We start from the raw sequence: 19502 nt of genomic DNA, 5'->3' as shown, positions 1-19502 counted from the left end.
AAAATGTTTGCAAATCTTTGGTACAAAATAATCTATTCTATATACATTTTCATTCTTAAACAAAATTGAAATGGTTTATTAGTTTTGCGATATTTATAATTGAAATCTGTCTTGATTCAGGAATATGATCGATTTTAGAAAGTACTAATGGTATAAAATTGCTCCTTAGTTTTTCAATTTAACTTATAGTTATACTAATTTGAGATAAATATATTGTGTAACAATCAAAATATTGCAAGTTAATCATTGAATTTTATTTTGGAATTGTCATAGCTATTCAATTTACAAAATACGTTTTCTGTTTCAACCGGAAAATATAATATTTATATCCATTTACTTACAAATTTAAGTATCCGAAATTATGCACAATACTTTAAATGGCTATTCTGTAGAAACATACTTTAAAGAGTAAATATTCCAAGTAAGTTATTATTATCCCGACTTAATGAATAATTTTCCAATATATTTACATTCCATTTATAAAAATAATAAGTTGACACTAATATAATTGAAGATTGGGCATCTTGTCATACAGGAACAGTTATAATATAACAGGTTCACCTTCAGTGTAGCCTTTCAGATTTTTTACAGTTTCCACCTACAATTATAAACAAAATATATATATTTTTTGTTATATTCAAGCATTTTATATAAAATTCGACTAACAAAAGATCAAATGTTTTACAAATTAAAAAATACGAATTAAACTGAATCACAAAGTCATACTTATATTATAAAATTTTAGAAACTTATTATATATATGCACAATATACATATATATAACTTTTACCTCCTACACAATAGAATCTCTATCGGTATCGAGATCAAAAAAAAATTAAATTAAAGGGTTTCCATATATGTATTTTATAAAGGGAAAGGTTCATTTATTTTTTTTTTTTGTAACCTCTTTTCTGGTTTTTCCTTCTTTTTTTTATTACTCAAATAAATGACTATAAAAGAACTAAATGATAAAGAAAAAGAAATGCCATTTTTTATTTATATGGGCGTAAACGTATGCAATGTACGAGTATTTTGCGGTTAACTGCTTAAAACATTTTAAATCTTCTTCCTATATCTTCCTTAAAGCATATTTTGGCACCTGTATATTTTTAGAAGGAAAATTTTTTATAGAGAGTAGCCTATAAAAATATATAAAAAGTGAGTTTATATTATTTTAATGTTTATTTTTTCTTTTTTTCTTCTTTTTTTTTAATTTTGTTCTTCTATTTATAATAAAGGAATCCGATATTCGATGCGGTACTTTACATATATAAAAAAAAAGGATTCACAGACGTTGTGGTGTAAGATTATGTACAAGTGGAAAATTTATGTGGTGTTTGTTTTCTTCTTTTTTTTTTGGTTTTTCAATCTATACCATACCAATACACACAATGAACGTATTAACAATATCTTTGTAATTTTAACCTTTTGATATTGACTTACTTTTTTTTTAATATTTTCCATTTTTACTTTAATGTTTTGTTACGTGTATTTAAGGTACGTAAGCATACGTACATGGCATACAATATATATTTTTATGTTATTTTCTTTTTTTATATTTGTAGAATTTATTGATTTTAAAATTTATTTCAATTTTCATATTTTATGAAAATGAGATTCTATACAAAAAAAAAGGATATAAAAGTATGGAAAAAAGAATTTCTTTTAGCGAAAATAATCATTCAAAACACGTAAAACATTTAGAAGAAGTCGTTTAAAAAAAAAAACGAAATTCAATGTGTTCGGGTACAAGGGTACGTGCAATGAACAGTAAGTAAAAAAAAATGCTTTTTTTCTCTTATAATAAAAAAAATAACAGAAAAACCATAAATGTAAATTTAAAAGAAATTCCTTTTTAAAGGTCAAGTTTTAAATTTATTATCAAGCAAGTAAAATTTCTAAAAATGTAAAGTTTTTTTTTTTTTAATGAGAAATTCAGTTCTGAAAAATAAAAATAGGCTTTTATAATTTAAATGGAAAAAGTTTAAAATTTTTGTTTTTAAATCCTATATTAACATTTAAACAATTAACTGTTATCTCAAACCTATTTTCCTATAATTTCGGAGTAATTTTTCTTTAGCATTCCAAAGTTTTAACAATTAATAAATATATGCATTAATGTTTTTCATCGATATTTTGTTACCATACAAAATTATATGGTAATAATAGAATCATTTTAACAGATCGTTTTCATTATTCAGACCTAAAACTGTGCAAATAATATAATTGCATGCAATTTAATATCTTCCGTGACATTTTAACAACTGTACGTAATAAAAGCCTAATTTTGAAAAATTTGAAACATGAAAATCTAATTTCAATTCAAATAGTTGCAACATAGCCAGCATAACACTATAAATTGTTAGAATTTCAAAAATAAAATAATTAAAAATAAGTACTTAACATATTTTTAAATATAACTAATTATCAAAAAACATATTTAATTATTTTATGTAAATCACTAAATGCAATTAACTTGATTTCAAAACAAATTTTAAATAATTCAATAAAATAATTAATTAGTATTGATAGTAATAACATTATGTATGTAAACCATCTACATGAATTTTTATGCATTTAGTTTTAAATATTAAAAATTACAAAAAAAAAATCTGAATTCAATTAAAATAAAAAATATATATTATATGATTGTATTTATATTCCTAAATTGATTTTAACAAAAACATTTAAGTAATACCGTATGAATTAAAAAAATCCTATATAAGTATAATATATATATTGTATATATATATGTAAAAAGCCAGAATATCCAATTATCTTATATACAATAAAACTCTTTTATATTCCTCCTCCTTAAAGTTTCTTCCCATTCCACGTACGTTTAAATGTCAATAATATAGAAAATTATTCTAAAATAAAAAGTACAAGTTGTTATTATTTTTACTGCAATTGTTTTATATATAACATTTTATAATTCTCTGTGCAACGATTAAAGTAAAAATAAGGATATTTTTAAAATAATTTCCAAAAACAAAAAATAACTACCAAAAAAATAGGAAAAACACATATTAAAAATTTATTCAAAAACAAAAAAAAATTTCATCCATAAAATTAAAACAATAAAATTTAAAACTATTTTTCTTTTTTCAATTTTTTAGTGGTTTATCGAATATTGGTTGAGTCCTTTTCGATTCGATTTACTAAATATACGAAAATAAAAAATTAATATATGTATATACTGAAGCAAACTATTATTTAAAATAATTGTCAAAACATTTGATACAATCACCAATAGGATAACGAAAACCAAACTTCAAAAATAATTGATGTAAGCCGGACTCTCAAATTTTATTTGTAGAAATCAACAGAACGGAAACAAAAGACAAATAAGCTCAAAGGTAAGATTTGTCAATTTCTTGATTGGGCAAATTGTAATTTTTCCAGTAATTACATCGCTTTTTCAATTGGATGTCCCGGTTTCTAAAAGAAACTGATTAAATATTTAGGTTTTGCATATATTTTATAATAACCAAAAAATTAAGAATAAGCAAGACACTCCACTCACCTAAAAATTATATTTTATACCCATATTATCCTTATAGATCCATGTTATAAAAAATATTAACAAAATTACATTTAATATTCAAGATACTTTTAATTATTTTAAGGTAGAATTTAGAAATTTCCTGAATCATATGAACGAAAATTTTATTTTTACAAAATTACTTCAATAACATTCATACTTCATTCCCTATTTCCCAAATTACAATGTCAATTTTCCCGCTATGTACATTATATACATAGATTAATTATGTATAAGAACACTAACAGTATAAAGAACACTAACAAATTGTTTAAATAAATTTTAACTGAAAATTACCATTCACTAAATTTTAGTACAGCAGGTGGTTATTAAATTTTTGTTTTTCATTTTTCTTTGTTTCTTTTCTTAATTGTTATTCTCACAGTATTTTTTCCCCAATTTTAAAATATTTTTAGTAGACTACGAAACAAGAGAATTTTTAAAAATATAACAATGATAATGGGACCTACGAATAACAAAAAAAGAACAAACCTTACAATTATAGTTGAACAACTTCAATAAAAAAATTTGTAATGAAAAAAAAACACAGCATAAAATAAATAAAATAAGAAAAAGAGAGAGTAAAAACAAGGATACATGAAATTAAATTAAAGGATTGGTCACACAAACTCAATTGGTCAAAACAATGGTTACTGATGAGTTCCTTTTGTTTTTCAGGACAGCAAATTGTTCACCAAACTTCAATATTTACTTGGATACTACTGACAACGTTGCTTTTTTCATGAAATTAAAATAAAACCAGTGGAAAACCCGTTGCAATCTGTTAGTTTTTTTTTTCATTTATTCTGTCGTTATAAAAAATAAAGCAAAATGTTGGATATAACTGCCTTTTTATTTTTGCTGATTGAGCGCCACAGAATCAAACAAATAGGAAAAAGAAAACAAACACTACTCTAACTTATCATTCAAACGTAAAGGCAGAAAAAAAACTTAAATATTACTGGAAAAGCTAATAAAATTTTAACAAGTGTCTTATACAATAAATCATTAGATCGGTATTCTGATTGATTTCCATGCATAGTGGAGCCCTTTGTGAGGATATTTCAATTTTCAAAATATAGCATAATTCAAAAAAGGACTATGATCAAACGAAAAAATTTGTAATTTTTTACAATTACTATTAAAAAATATATTTAAAAATCTTTAATTGGTAACAAAAAAGAAATGGTTTAATGGTAAAGTAATCAATTCACAAAAAGAGCTAGTTAAAAATTAAATACGCATATTCTTCTGATAAAATACATTTTAAAAAACCATTATAGCAACTTCAAACAGCTTGAAGGGCTATCGATGTTGAAACTGCTTTCAGATACCGAAGCTTTAATAGGAAAAATAATGAATTATTTTTGGACTCACATTAACTTTCCTATTTCTCTTCTAACATCCAAATTGCAGATTTGAAAAAGAAACATTTAAAGAAAAAAAAAATTTCTGCAGGTAATATTTTAATTTAAATAATTTCTTATATGATGAATCATCTGTTTTTTTTTTTTTGAATACATATTCCTATGTTAATATGAAATATATTAAATTTATGAAAAAGAAAATTTTAATCAAGAAAAATGCTCATATAATATTAGGATTTCTTCGTTATTTAATTGTCAGGACCATTTTTAAGGTGAATTAATATTCTTAACATCATTTTTAGATCTGTATGTTTTATCTCAAAGATATTAACTTATTATGAAACAAAAGATTGAATTTTCATTCGAATTCCTAAGTTTGAAAAACTTTGGAGAAACAAAAAATTTCTACACTCAATTCGAAATCATTCAACAAATAAAATACTTAGCTATAGATACCTACTTATATTTGGTTAAGAACAAATTTTTTATTAAAAACTAAAACATCGGAATTGCGATCACTATTGAAGACTGTTTCAATAAAAACATATAATAATACCAACCTAATATTATATGTGTAGGTAGTACCCAATTATTTTCTTAAAAATAAAATAAAGAATAAAAAAAGAGAAAAACTTTATAACTAAAATTTTATGCAAGATATTCACAAAATATTATTATGCAATGTCATCCATCAAAATTATTAACATGGTAACATTTTAATTTTGTACTCTATTTCTTTTTTGTGCAAAGCATTACAATGCAAAATACTTACAACGCAAAATGCGTACATACAATTTAGGTACTCATAGTCCAGATAAACATATATTACATATTTGGGTTAATTGTTAACATATAATTGCATCGTTTTCATAGTGTACCATATTCTGTTAAATTTAAGTTGTCTCTTCGTTTCGGGTTAGTAGATACCTGATCTATACATAGTCGGAAGTTATAATTTCCGAACAATTTTTTTTAGTATTTATGTAATGAAATAATTAAAATATATTGTAAAGAGTTGTTTGTCTTAATTATATTAATATTTTAAATACATGATCTTGTTATCACTTACCTGAGATTTGTTCAAATATAAATTTCAAGTAACCTTTAAGGCATAATATAATAAAATATAGCAATACTAGTTACGATTACATCTAAAATTATTTCATTACAATAGGTACATTCAAGATATGGAAATTTCAATCATCAAATTAGTCAAACGCTAAAGTGGTCCTCAAAATTCCAACGCTGAACCTCAATATATTGAGTTACTATAGTTCTTATTTTATAGTAGGTTGAGTTATTTAGATTCTTGGTGATTCATGCTTCGGTGTTTACTTCGTTATATAACAAAAAGTATAATTTGTATACAATCTTCGTTTACATCTAAAAGAATGAAAATTGTTCAAACATACATACTAAGTATAATATAAACTTATGCTAATCCTTAATACAAATAGCAAACGGTTTTTTATTTAATTTTTGCAATCTTTCTGCAACATATGAAAACTACATAATGTATATATGTATGTATGTATGTATGTAGGTATACATTTCTTGTAATATTTTATAATAATGAAAAAGCCATTGTTTTCCGCCTCATCAAAAGAAATATATTAGATCAGAACTTCCTCTTAATCATTTAACACATAACCACATAACAATAAAATTTTCATAAAATGTTTATTCAAATACAGCATAAAATATTAAAAAGCAATATTTTAAGCTTGAAAAAATTATTTTATTACTTACACAATCCCAAAAGATGATAAAATCCTTAAAGCTTCTTGCTTGCGTTTCTTACTTTGATAAAAATTGCAAAAATTAAAATTATAGATTCGATCAAATTTAAAGCGCACAAGAAATCTTAGGATAGCAGAAACCTTTTTTATATTATTCAAATTCAAATCAAACATATTAAAAAATTAATATAAAAGCAGTTAGCTGTTACTTCTGTTTGAAAGTAAAACTTTTTAAAAATGTCATTCCAATTTTGAATGTTAACCCTTTGGCGGTCGGTACTAAAATATGATATTGCTTGAAACAAAAAATTAGTAAGCCATTTATTGGTTTGCAAACCCCATGCATTCCGTAACATATATATATTATGTAAACTGTCTTATACGCAACAATTATATAAAATTTTAAAACTGTTTGCTTAATATTTTCTTAAAAATAATCAACAATACAGAATCGACTCGTAATAAAGAGTCTAAAGTATACGAAAAGTTGATCAATATTTATTTCATCTTCAAAGTGAGCTCACACATATAATACAGTGCACTTACAGACATACATGTATATGTATAATCTGCAGTATACCATATTTTCATAAAAATCAGTTCAGCTCAAATTAAAATAATCCATAAAAGAATAGACTAGCAAGCAGACCGCTTAAGATATCTCCCCAAAAATATCATGTAAAAATATTTTTCTATTACAAGCCATGAAAACTACTGAAATTTAATCCGATAACAATACCTCTACGTTGTTTGAAGTTAGGGCGTTGAATTTATATCACCATGGAAGAAGAGAAAAAAATGATTGGCTCATTAAATTTTAAACAATACTCTTTGAATCTACTTTGAATCTCATTAACAATCTATTAATTTATATAATATTATAACTGTTAATATAATTCAATATTTCTAACATAATTAATTTAAATTTTAAAATTTTGAAATGATTTGAGTTTTTTAGTGGCTTACTAATTAGATATTATTTTCTACCGTCAGGTGTCACTTACTTACTATTAAAATTCGTCAATGGCAGCACTCCAAATTTTCATTCCCCAATAAGAAAATTTCAACCCTACTAAAAATTCATGTGACAGCTGATTCATCAAACATCAAAAGACGAAAACAAACAAAACAAAATTTTTCATTGTTAAAGAGAAAACAGAAACAGAAATTTTATTTATATTATTTTTTTTTTTTACAAAATATAAATTTATAAATAATTAAAGTATATTACTTTTATAAAAATTTGAAAGGAATCCAAAGATATTAAAACAAATGGTATTATGATGAATAATGAAAGGATTTAGTCGAAAATTTTCTTGTTTGTACAACTACTACGACTAATTAAGGTAATTAAAATTCAATTTGGTTGACACTGGAAGAAAATAAAATTTTTAGTAACATTTTTCAATAACGCATCATTCGTATTAATATTCAATTTTTAAATAGTTAATTTATTGATTGTTCAATAAAATTTTTATTAAAATTTTTAGTTGCGTAGAAAAATGAAGATATGCTTTGTAAACAATATCGAAGTCAAGTGTGAAAAAATAAGAAAATTGATTAAACGAAAAATATATATGTAGCTGTGCTTATTTAGTAAATTATATTTGTTATAATTATGTAAAAATTGATAATTGATGAAAAATTAGTTGTTTTGTATAAACATGTTGGTAAAGATGTACAGTATATAAATATAGATATGTTCCATCTTCAGTTATTATTGCTAGACAATAACAAAGCAAAAATGAAAATGAAATACACACTCATGTAGCTACCTACCCAGTAGAAACTAATAGAATTCTTTGTATTAATATTTTGCAACAAATGATGTTAATATTAGAATTAATCAAGTAAAATTCAAATAGAAAAATATCAGTTGATCATATATTTTTTACAATTTAGGTGGGTAGGTAACCTACCTAACTATCTGCATTATTATTGCAAAGTTAGTTATAATATGTGAAAAGTTATGTCGTAACATTCCGATAAGAAAAATTAACAAAAAATTTTTAATGTTTACTTTTGCCAAGCATTAATGGATTTAATTTTTTCATTAAAAACAAATATAGACAAAAATTGATCAAATGTTATTCTAGTATTGATGTGTAAACAATCTTATCTTTTTAACATTGAGTGAACAAATTGCTTGGTTATTATTCTGATACGGAAATATAATATTTAATTTCTATATTTACCATTACCAAATATAGCAATGTTGTTCAATGAATCACCCTTTTTTTTTAAAGAACTAGTGTTAAATATTTAGCGTCATTGGATAGGATAAAGTATGAAATTATTTAAAAAAAACTATAGGTAACTTAAATAAATTTTATTAAATGCGTTATAATGACGATTTTAAATTATTATTGAATACCAATTTACATTTTCTTTAAAAAGTATTTTAAAATTTTTTAAATTATCTTTATGGTATATTTTTAGGAAATTATGTCACATTTAAAATTTCAAATATTTTACAATGGAGAATCCATCAATTGCAACATAGAAAATTTGTTCGAAATTGGTCCCATCCTTCGTTTCTACATTTCTGAAAATTTAGCATTTCTACTATCAAATAATAATAAACTCTTTCATGGAATTTACAATCCCAACACATTAAACCTTTCCCTAAAGTTATGGAAAGAAGGAGTTATAGATATTGATTTGTACAATAACATATTTTATTTAGTATTAAATAGTGGATGTGTATATAAAAAGAAAATATTTCCAGATAACTTGACGTTTCTTTCAGAAAACAATTGGGAAGAAATTAAATTTCTAACTAATTTCAACAACCATTCTTTAGAGAATGTAATAAAAGTTGTTAAAGTGAAATCTAATTCTATTGGAACCTTGTACATGACAAGTGATAATGAAATTTATGGACAAGGCCAATGTGGAGAAGTTTTGACCACAGAAAACCCAACGAAATTGGGAATGTTTTTCGAAAATCAAAAAATTATTGATATAGCTTGTGGAGATAATTTTTTCATTGTATTGACACAAAAGTATTTATCAGATTTTGATGATTTAGAAGAATTTAAAATCCAAAAGTATGTGACATTAAAGAATTTTAATAAAACCAAAAGGAAAAATTATCTTAGAAGAATGGATACGGTTGTTGAAATGTTTAGCAATAATATTAATTCTTCAAATAAAAATAATGGTTACGAAAGTGAAGCAAACAGTTCAGCAAGTAGTAATGATAGTACAAATTTCGAGGATTCTATTTATTTTAAAATACAAGAAATATTAAAAAATGGTTACTCTCTAATAAATACTTCAGTATGTTCTTTTGGTACAAAAAATGAATCTCTACTTGGAACCGGAGATCATATCAAACGTCAGGGTGAGCATTTAATTTAGAATATTTTTAAATTGCATATGAATTAAAACTTTTTATTACTTTTAAGGTGTTCATCCTGTTCTTTATCTTAATTCTATTGGTTGTTATAACATATCATGTGGAAAAGAACATTCTATTTGTAGAACTTTAGACGGTCGAATATTTCATTGGGGTTTAAATACAAACTTACAGCAAACAAACGACAATGAAGAAAAAGATATTACAGCACCGAAAGAACTGCATTTAGAAAGCTTTTCAAATGTTTTAGAAGGTTACTGTGAGGGTTATCGAACTATTTTATGCAATAATGAAGTGAAAATTTTTCAACAACCCTCATATAACGAACAAAACGAATCATTAGAAAAAAAAATTTTTAATTTGCATTCCTTTGCTGAAAAACGATTTCCAATTATGCTAATTTGTAATAAATTTACGTTATTAAATAGTATAACTTTAGAAGTAGAATATCAAACATTTTTTTCATCTATGCAAGCAACTGTGAGAGCTATGTTACGGAACCAAATTTATCTTAAAAATTTTCAAAAATTGCAAGCGGTTACAACTCATTTGAATATAAAATCAATTTTCCCATTAATTCGAGCTTACAACCGCATGCTATATGCGTTCGCCGCATGTCTTCAAACAGTTGAAGATTTTTATCGCAAGAATATAGAATATAAAGATTTATTATTTTTATGTAACTCTCAAGAATTGATTGACATTTTTGATGACTATACAAGGCATTACTGTGATATTAAATCAATAAATGGTTTTGCAGATTTTACAAAACAATTTCCATACATTAAACAAAAGGATAATCGAGAATATGAAAAAATTTTTGCAGCCCCTTTCGAGCAAATTTCTAATATTTTACAATTTTGTGAGTTGCTTTCTAGAAATGAATATATATCTACTTTACAAATATCAAACTTCTTTAATGAAAAAAATTCTGAGTGGCAGGAGTTTTCTAAAAAACAAATAATCGAAGTAGAAATTGCTGAAAACACAGAACAATTTTGGCTGAAAAACGTTAAAATCTCACAAATACGTCCATTCAAAAAGAGGTATCGAAGAGTAATACTAGACTCAATGAATTTACCTCTAAAACTATCTACAAGTAGCGCATTTTCTTCAAATTCATTTATTCTTTTTTCTGATTGCTTGTGTCAATATGGAAGTCAATTACAAATGTTCCCTTTGATAGCTCTTTGGGTACAAGTTGATGGTGATACTAATTTAAGAATTCATACTCCTGAAAAGTCCTTCCTTTTGATTGCAAGAAGTCGTGATGATAAAATGATTTGGCATGACCAAATGAAGCAAGCAATACTAAAAGCTTTGGGAAAACCTGGAGGAAGTCAGTTAACAAATACAAGAAGTACAATGTATACTTTTAGCGATAAGCATCCTGTCTATTCAAAAGTAAAAGCTTATGGAAAATGGATTCTTGGTGTAATGCATGGACTATTTTATCTAGAATATCCTGACGGAAAAATTTATTTTGGAGAGATAAAAAACAATGAAATTGATGGTATCTAATAAATTGCTGAATTTTTCATAATTTAATAGACTTTTTCTAGGTTTCGGGAAAATGATCATACCTAGTTCTGGAATTTATGAGGGGAATTTCAAGGCTGGAAAATTTAACGGGATTGGCAATTACGAAATGAAGGACAACGCCTTCTATGAAGGTAATTTTAAGGACGGCTTATTTCACGGCCATGGTACACTAAAAGCGAGTAATTACACGTATATTGGCGAATTTTGTAACAACATGAAAAATGGATATGGAATTCAAGATGATCTAATTACTGGTGACAAGTATATGGGAATGTTTGCTGAAAATCGAAAAACTGGAGGAGTTTGTGTCACGCTGAATGGAGACTACTTCGAAGGATTTTTCGTAAATGACGACATAGTTGGTGAAGGTCTATCTATTTTTAATAACGGGAATTATTATGAAGGACATATGACTCTAAAAGGTCCAGATGGTAAGGGCATTTACTACATTCCAATAAAAGAAGTTCAAGAAGTAAGTATAAAATATTCATTTTTATATATCATAATTAAAAATTTAAAAAATTTTTAGACATCAACTTCAGAAAAGGAAATTTTTGTTGAAGGCAATATTATAAGTGGAAATTTAGGAGGAACCTGGAGTGACGTAAGAGTTATCAGTGGAAATGTGAACCTAAATAAAAAGTTCCCAAAAACACCAAAGTAAAAAAGTTTTACTATGTTTTTCAAAAAAATAAATGATTTTATATTATTAGAAGCATAGGGGAAAGAGTTGTTGACAATAATCGGAAGTGGAGGTCACTTTTCGATAATTGGGAAGAAGTTGTGCTTGGTAATTCAAGTTCAAGCGAACTTCCTAAGCTAGTTTGGAGTCGTGTAGCAGTTTATATAACATCACAAAAAGAAAGGGAAAAAGTAAAGGAACAAAATGTTTTGGACTCATTTAGCAGTTTTTTTGCAAAAAATATTACACTCGAATTGAATAAAAGCGATATGTTTTTATCCAAATTATCAAATAGTTTAGACAAAATTAGCGTTAATTCAGCAATGAGTACTTTATCAAAACGAAACACCGCAGAAAAATCTATACACTATCAACATAAACGATCATATAGTAATGAAATCCTTTTTGACAAAATTGAAAAATTTGATCAAGAATTCGACCGTTACTATGAAGAAAATGTTAATTTAAATAATTTCTTTAGTATGCATCAATTTGATAGTATTAGCAACCAAAGTAATTCCAGTTCAAATCGTAGTTCTTTAGAAGGGAAAATAAACCCTAATAGTAACATAATAGCGTTGGACATTGTGCCAGACTTTGGAATAAACTCATTAAACAAGGAGGATATTAAAAATATAAAAGATTATTTAGAGCAGGTGATAAAAAAAATTTAAAAATTATTTTTAAATATGTTACATTTTAATTTTAATTGGTTTCCAGGCTTTTAAGGATCAATATCATCCTTTAAATATGCTAAACAATAGAATATCAAATTCATTTTATTCAAGTTACGGCTGCTGGAGAATGAAACCAACTCCTATTCTTGCATATCAAGCAATTAAAGAATGGGAATCTATTTCACTTCGTGTTTATAAAATTATTAGGAAATTATTTCCCGCATTGCCTGCAGATAGGTGTGATATTGAAGAGTAAGATCAACACTGTTATAATACTAAATTATTTTTATGCTAGTTCTTTTTCTGACTTTTAAACAATATTTTAGGAGTGGAGAGGTGGTATCACATTTCAGCTTATTATATCCAATTTTATTATCTGAAGGAATATATTCAACTTTATGTGTTCTTTACGCTAATAAATACCGTGAACAAGATGAAATTTACAGGCAAAGGATCATGCTGATTGAAAAAACCGGCGATGAGGAATTACTTGATTTTTTATGTTTTGAAAAGTATAACTTATAAAACTTTTATATATTGCCTAATTCTATTTATATTTTCTCTATGATCACATTTTATTTTAGAACACTAATAAATATAATTAGAAACGGTAAATTTAATCAGGCTATCGTAACATTAAAACAAATTACTGAGGAATGCTCTCCCAAGGGAATGTTGGATATTTTAGAAAAGTCAATTGAACTTATAAATGATGCCCTTAAGCAAGCCTCAGGTAGGAAAACTTGTAAAAATAATTGATTTATAACAATTAAAATAATTTTTTTGGAAAATATTTTTAAACCGTTCTATATTTAGAATGCGCTGTGATACCAGATGGTGGAGCTGATAATATTGTACCATTAACATTATATTTAGTATTAAGAGCAAATGTTCCACATCTTGGCGCCGAATTAGCTTTATTAGACGATTTAACTGGAGAAGCAAACCATGAAATGAATTTGTCAGGACTAGCTGGTTATTGTTTCACAACAATTAAAGCAGCATATGAGCATATTGTTAAAGGAAATTTATTCGATGTATTAGAACAAAATTATTTCCTCAGCCATAGAAAGTTTTAAAAGAAAAACCTTAGATTTGTAAGAAAAAAAAGATATTGAGTAATATAATTGTTAAACATATAATTTTAATTTTAAAAATCTGAAACAAGTAAAAAACTAAAATTTTATATATTAAATGCAAGGATTCTAATATTTGTACTTTTTTTTTTTTGAATCTTATATTTGTATATATATTTATGCATTTAATTTGCCATTTGTAACAAAAATTATTATTTAAATTATTACATTCAAGAATATGTTTGAGAGACATTGTTAAAAATATTATACACACTTAGAAAAATATACTCAAAAAATATTATTATTTTGTTTTAAAATTTCAATATCATGTACATAATATGTAAGTATATTTTGTTAATAAGCATTTCCACTTAAAAAGTATGCAAACGGATAATGTTAAAAATATTATATTATTGTTTTATTATTATAATTAAAAAGTATTCATTTAATATTATTTTATTATTATTATTCTTTTGTTAAATAGATTTGACATAATACAAGTCTCTTAAAAGTTTTCATTCATAATAAAGCAAACTCGAATTGCATATTAAATATAATGAAATGTTATATAATTTTTAAATACTAAAGAAATGTAATGTACATAATATAAAAGTTTAATATAAATATTTTAACTAAATTTTTCTTTAATTTGCAACGAAAAGAGAAAACTATATTCCAAATCAGCTATGAATTCAAATTATTTTAGTCAATTACTTTTTAATAATTACTTTAATAATGGGTAATTACAGATTAAATTCTTAAATTTCAAATAATATAAAATGTGTTAATTTATCTTAAAATTATTTTATGCGAGTTAATTAGAATTACTAATTTATTCAAAATTCAATTCCGTATTTAGCAAAATTACGAAAAATAAGAGATAAATCAATAATAACTTTCCCGGAACTTCTTGTTTGCAATTTGTATCTAAAATTTTTTAAAAATATTTTTAAATATTTTATGAATCAAGAATTTGGATATATGTTTTTATATATACCTTTCAATACCAGAATGTATTAAATCACTTTTACTTAAAGCAAATCCTCCAGAATAAAATTTATCTTTGATTTTATCCCAAAAATTATTTGGTGATATTCTCCAAGTATTAATTTCCACTGTATGGGTACCCGGACTTGAAGGTATATGTACAAAACCAAATCTTATATACCAAAAATCTCTTATTATTATGATAATATTATTTTAGCGAAAAATATGAATAATATCTTACCCAACTGGCCAACAATAATCCATACAATTAACTGCATAAACTTCAACATAAATTTTTGGCCATCCTTGTATTGCTCGACATGCTAAATGTAAATCTAATGGTTGACAAAAAGTTGTAGATTCTTCTAAGCGATCTATTGCTGTTACAGTTTGGCCTTCATTTTCCCCTTCAATGAAACTCCAAGATGAACCTAGCATTTGAATTTCATATAATATGGAATTGGTTTTTTTTACATACATATGTATGTAATAATTAAAAAGATTTTACCAGCTTGTATACTCCATTTGCAGAATAATTTTGGTTCTTCAAAATTAACAGCCTTTAGTATTTGCCCAAAAATATGTAATTCAGCCATCACACTAGTTACAGTGCTAGATTATTTTATTTTAAATTGTATTTACGTTTTATTGTAAAAAAGAAGAAAAGTGTTCACTTTATAAGGAAACATGTAATTTTTTATATGGACGTTTTGTTTATAAACTTTTTTATCACCATAGAAACGGTGTACGAGTAGTAGAATAATAATAACATATAGGTTATGTTTTGAAATTACAGGTTCAAGATAATAACAAAACAAGTGTTTGTGTTGTGTATTAGGACACAGAAAATTTAATTCTAATATTTCGTTAAAATTTTCAATTTTTTTTTAAACTTTTCATTACTAAAGTAAGTTCTAATTAATTTTTTAACACAATTTCAATTTATTGCATACATAAGTTTATATACATATAGTATATCTTACAAAATAAATCTTACATACTAAAATACATCTAAATAAATTCAAAAAGGGTTTTAATGTATTTATCTTCGTTAAAAATAATATTAATCGAAATTATGGTTTCGTTGTTGGTGCCTCTGTTGTGTCACCGGTATTTTCTAATTGTTTGAATTGAATTAATATTACTAAATAGGTTGTTACAGCTGATAATATCTACAAATAAAATTACATACATATATAACAAAGCGAATTGAACTTAAATATAATATACATATGTATGTATGTATGTAATTTTGTATGTACATAACATAGGTCATGATTATTATATAGTATATACAACATAATTTTATACTTACCGTGAATAATGTTGAACTATCAATAGCAAAAAATCCATATGCCGTAAACTCCAATTCTTGATTAATACTTTTTGTTAAAAATTTATCGATCTTAAAAATAAATTCTTTAATTTCTTAAAATACATTTTAAGAATTTAATTATTTTTAATTGTACTTACAATATTTTTATAATTTTTATCTTTTCCATATGATCGTGATAAAATTTGTGAAGTAACATTTGCCTTCAATAATTAGAATAAAAATAATTCATAATTAATATATGTACATATTTAATTATTTAATAAAAAAATTTAATTTTCTCACCTCAGATGTAACATTACCACAGCATTCCGTAATTATAATTAATAAAAATATATTTAAAACTAACCAAACAGCACAATTTTGTAAAACCAATAATGATGGTGTCTGTTGTGTTACTTGTACAAAACTATTATATGAATCTGTTGTTATTTTATAAAATGAATAACCCATGAATGCTAATAGTATAACACCACTTAATTCATTTGTATCACGCATTATATTACATAATTTTGTATGAATTTTAAAACCAAATAAAATATCATTAATACGATTTTTACCATAATTATCATCTGAAACGCAATTCTTTAATATATTATTAATGAAATCAAATCGTTTTGTTATAACATTTAATATTCCAGTTAAATATATCATAAATATTGCACATGTAAAATTCTCATATGTATATATTATAATACTATAAAAAAATCTAGCATATTCAAACCAATTATCTGATTTATTAGCTTCCATTTGTTCAAGCATAGCTTTTACAAATATACCAATAATATATGCATGTATTCCAATTATTATTAATATAAAATATTTAAAATATTTACATTTATCTGTTATTCTTAAACCAAAATAATCTAAAATTTCTTTATCTGTACCCAAAATTTCATTAATATTTTCAATATGTTTTCTTGAATAATACCATGATATTATTATTGTTGTTACATAAGTTGTTATACATAAAAATATTTCAATCCATTGATTAATATTATCTGTTTCACCGGCTTTTCTTGGTAATAAATTTGCCATACCTGATTCAGTCATACCATAAATAATAGCTCCAGTACTAATTAATAAAAACATTCGTATACAAAATGTATATACAGATAATGAAGTATCATTTATTTTTACTTTAAATTCTGAGATTCTTGTATAAAATGGTAAAACTCCGGTAATTTTTAAAAATGATGTTATTGGTTCAAATTCATTTACAAAATCTTTACGTTCATCATTATCGTTCATTAAATTTTGATCTGAATTCGCTGACATTTTATGATGCATTTTGTTAATTAATATTAAAAATTTATTTTTTCAAATTTTTTATAGTAGCTATGAAGAAATTCAAATTTTTTAGAAATTTCAATTCAAAATTAAAAGTTTATGAAATGGAAATAATGAGCTGCTTAAAATGTTCCATACACTTTCATAACGGTATATAATAAGCTGAATATAAAAATGTCTAAAAGAGAAAAAAAAACACAATTTAATTAAGTTAATGTCTATGAAAAAAAGGTCCTTTTCAATAAATTATTAGTGCAGAAAAAAAAATAAACAAATAAAATAAATGAAAAATTCAATAGCCCCAAAAAGAAACATGGTAACTATTGAATTATAGCATCTATAATTAAAATTTAATTTGCTAAAAATTTCATAAATAGAATAGTAAAGAATATTTAGTTTCTAGTAGCAATACTACATATTGCAGTATACTGTGAATCTACAGGTCTGCCTAGTTAAGCATTTAGAAAATGATGACGTCATCATATTCTCTCAATTTTGTTCAAAAATTATCATACCACACTCTTTCTTCTTAAGAATATCAGACCTTATTTATTAGACCATACAGACTTCATTTCACATTTATAATCTATGAATCCAAAATCTTCTATGTTGTATACTGAGCGTTATATAAAATATAAGAGAGAACCTATTATGGTAAACATTATAAGGAATTTTCATTTTATAGAAAGAGCATACTAATTATTTTAGAGTGATTTTGCTTTGGTCTTTCGAAATTAAAAAGAACTTGTTCATTTAATATATGATAATATTATAAAAAAGTTCATTAATAAACATTATACAAATTAGTTTTTTTTTGTTATACTAGGTTATACCATATTGTAATATAGTTAAAAATTCCTATTAAATCGATATTATTAAAATTTTTATTTATGTTTATTTAATTTATTTTTAATTTTAAACCAATATTATTAACGATATTGAAAAAGGAACTCGTACTACTAAATTTAGTACCTAGGTACTGTTATATCATTTACAAGTACAGCATAATATGCGTATATAAAATAAATAAATGCTTGGATAATTTAAAATTGTATAGTATGGAATTCTAATTAAAAAATTTATTAAATGCTGTAGTGGCTAACTTTTGACAAAAAATTTAATATTTTTAAAAATTTTATTTAAAATAAAATATTAATAAATGTTTTAAATTATTGTAATTATTATTTTAATTGTTTTAATTCTAAATTAATTAATAAATAATCGCTTGATTTCATTACATACTTTCTTGAATTTATTTACATACTTTTTCCCTTAATATTGTTCTCAATTAGAATTTTTGCATATTTTAAGGGGATTTGCTAATTAAACGTGATTAATTATTAGAAAAAAACATCGGGTTTCTAAATAAGGCCTATATTATCCACACATATTGTACAATTTATCTTCTTATGTCTTATACTTCCCGAAATTTAATTAAATTTTGTAAGGTAATTGAAAATGTTTATTTTTTGTGTTAAATAAATTCATTAAAAGAGATTGACAATCAATTTTAATTAAGAAATCTAAATTAATATTATAATTGGCATAATTATAACAAAATATTAAAAATATAACAGTAAATAATCTCTTCATCAATAGTTAATTGAATACGGAGTTTATATTAATGAAATTTATTTTATTTTTATGTATACATATACTTAGATAAAATATAGAGTATTTAGGATATAGAGTGTAAAGTTAAAATCTTATATAATATGAATAAGTATGTATATATAAATTATTTATAAATCATAATGACGTAGACTAAACGACCAAATTATTTATAGAATTAAAAAGATAATGAAAAAAAATTATAGGCGTATTTTCAACTAATATACTATGATAATTGGGCAATGATCGGGGTATATACCCTACGTATACATTATAATATACAATTTCTGAAA

The 19502-nt window shown here is 24.1% G+C and overlaps 3 protein-coding genes across 3 annotated transcripts; 1 reads left to right on the top strand and 2 right to left on the bottom strand.

The window, feature by feature from the left end:
- The first annotated feature begins 7771 nt into the window (after window positions 1-7771).
- Window positions 7772-14517, top strand: LOC129613917 (alsin homolog). The gene is made up of 10 exons (XM_055528252.1): window positions 7772-7996; window positions 9090-9996; window positions 10061-11524; window positions 11574-12025; window positions 12083-12213; window positions 12267-12891; window positions 12956-13164; window positions 13239-13424; window positions 13497-13645; window positions 13729-14517. The coding sequence occupies exons 2-10, from the start codon at window positions 9096-9098 to the stop codon at window positions 13989-13991; spliced, it is 4380 nt and encodes a 1459-aa protein (XP_055384227.1). The 5' UTR covers window positions 7772-7996; window positions 9090-9095; the 3' UTR covers window positions 13992-14517.
- A 266-nt stretch (window positions 14518-14783) lies between these two features.
- On the bottom strand, window positions 14784-15571 carry LOC129614013 (B9 domain-containing protein 2). Its single transcript, XM_055528381.1, has 4 exons — window positions 15484-15571; window positions 15217-15406; window positions 14986-15147; window positions 14784-14915 (listed from the first exon to the last, which is right to left on the bottom strand). The coding sequence occupies exons 1-4, from the start codon at window positions 15569-15571 to the stop codon at window positions 14825-14827; spliced, it is 531 nt and encodes a 176-aa protein (XP_055384356.1). The 3' UTR covers window positions 14784-14824.
- A 477-nt stretch (window positions 15572-16048) lies between these two features.
- Window positions 16049-17598, bottom strand: LOC129613952 (gustatory and pheromone receptor 32a). The gene is made up of 6 exons (XM_055528301.1): window positions 17541-17598; window positions 17203-17483; window positions 16594-16983; window positions 16449-16511; window positions 16291-16380; window positions 16049-16147 (listed from the first exon to the last, which is right to left on the bottom strand). The coding sequence occupies exons 1-6, from the start codon at window positions 17596-17598 to the stop codon at window positions 16049-16051; spliced, it is 981 nt and encodes a 326-aa protein (XP_055384276.1).
- Between the last annotated feature and the right edge of the window lie 1904 nt (window positions 17599-19502).

Source organism: Condylostylus longicornis, unplaced genomic scaffold (genome assembly GCF_029603195.1).
Source record: "Condylostylus longicornis isolate FDR11 unplaced genomic scaffold, ASM2960319v2 ptg000098l, whole genome shotgun sequence".
Classification (NCBI taxonomy): domain Eukaryota; kingdom Metazoa; phylum Arthropoda; class Insecta; order Diptera; family Dolichopodidae; genus Condylostylus; species Condylostylus longicornis.
This window is presented reverse-complemented; position numbering and strand designations above follow the sequence as displayed.

Bases quoted from the DNA above. Each gene is read 5' to 3' on its own strand.
- LOC129613952 (XM_055528301.1), bottom strand. From the start codon at position 17,598: ATGCATCATAAAATGTCAGCGAATTCAGATCAAAATTTAATGAACGAT. The intron at 16,984-17,202 runs ATTTTGGGTACA...TATACATATGAG, and splicing joins ATATTGAAAATATTAATGAA to AATTTTACATGTGCAATATT. The intron at 16,381-16,448 runs GTAAGTACAATT...TTTATTTTTAAG, and splicing joins ATAAAAATTATAAAAATATT to ATCGATAAATTTTTAACAAA.
- LOC129614013 (XM_055528381.1), bottom strand. From the start codon at position 15,571: ATGGCTGAATTACATATTTTTGGGCAAATACTAAAGGCTGTTAATTTT. The intron at 15,407-15,483 runs GTAAAATCTTTT...TTCAAATGCTAG, and splicing joins CAAATGGAGTATACAAGCTG to GTTCATCTTGGAGTTTCATT. The intron at 15,148-15,216 runs GTAAGATATTAT...TTGGTATATAAG, and splicing joins GATTATTGTTGGCCAGTTGG to ATTTGGTTTTGTACATATAC.
- LOC129613917 (XM_055528252.1), top strand. From the start codon at position 9,096: ATGTCACATTTAAAATTTCAAATATTTTACAATGGAGAATCCATCAAT. The intron at 9,997-10,060 runs GTGAGCATTTAA...ATTACTTTTAAG, and splicing joins AGATCATATCAAACGTCAGG to GTGTTCATCCTGTTCTTTAT. The intron at 12,892-12,955 runs GTGATAAAAAAA...ATTGGTTTCCAG, and splicing joins TAAAAGATTATTTAGAGCAG to GCTTTTAAGGATCAATATCA.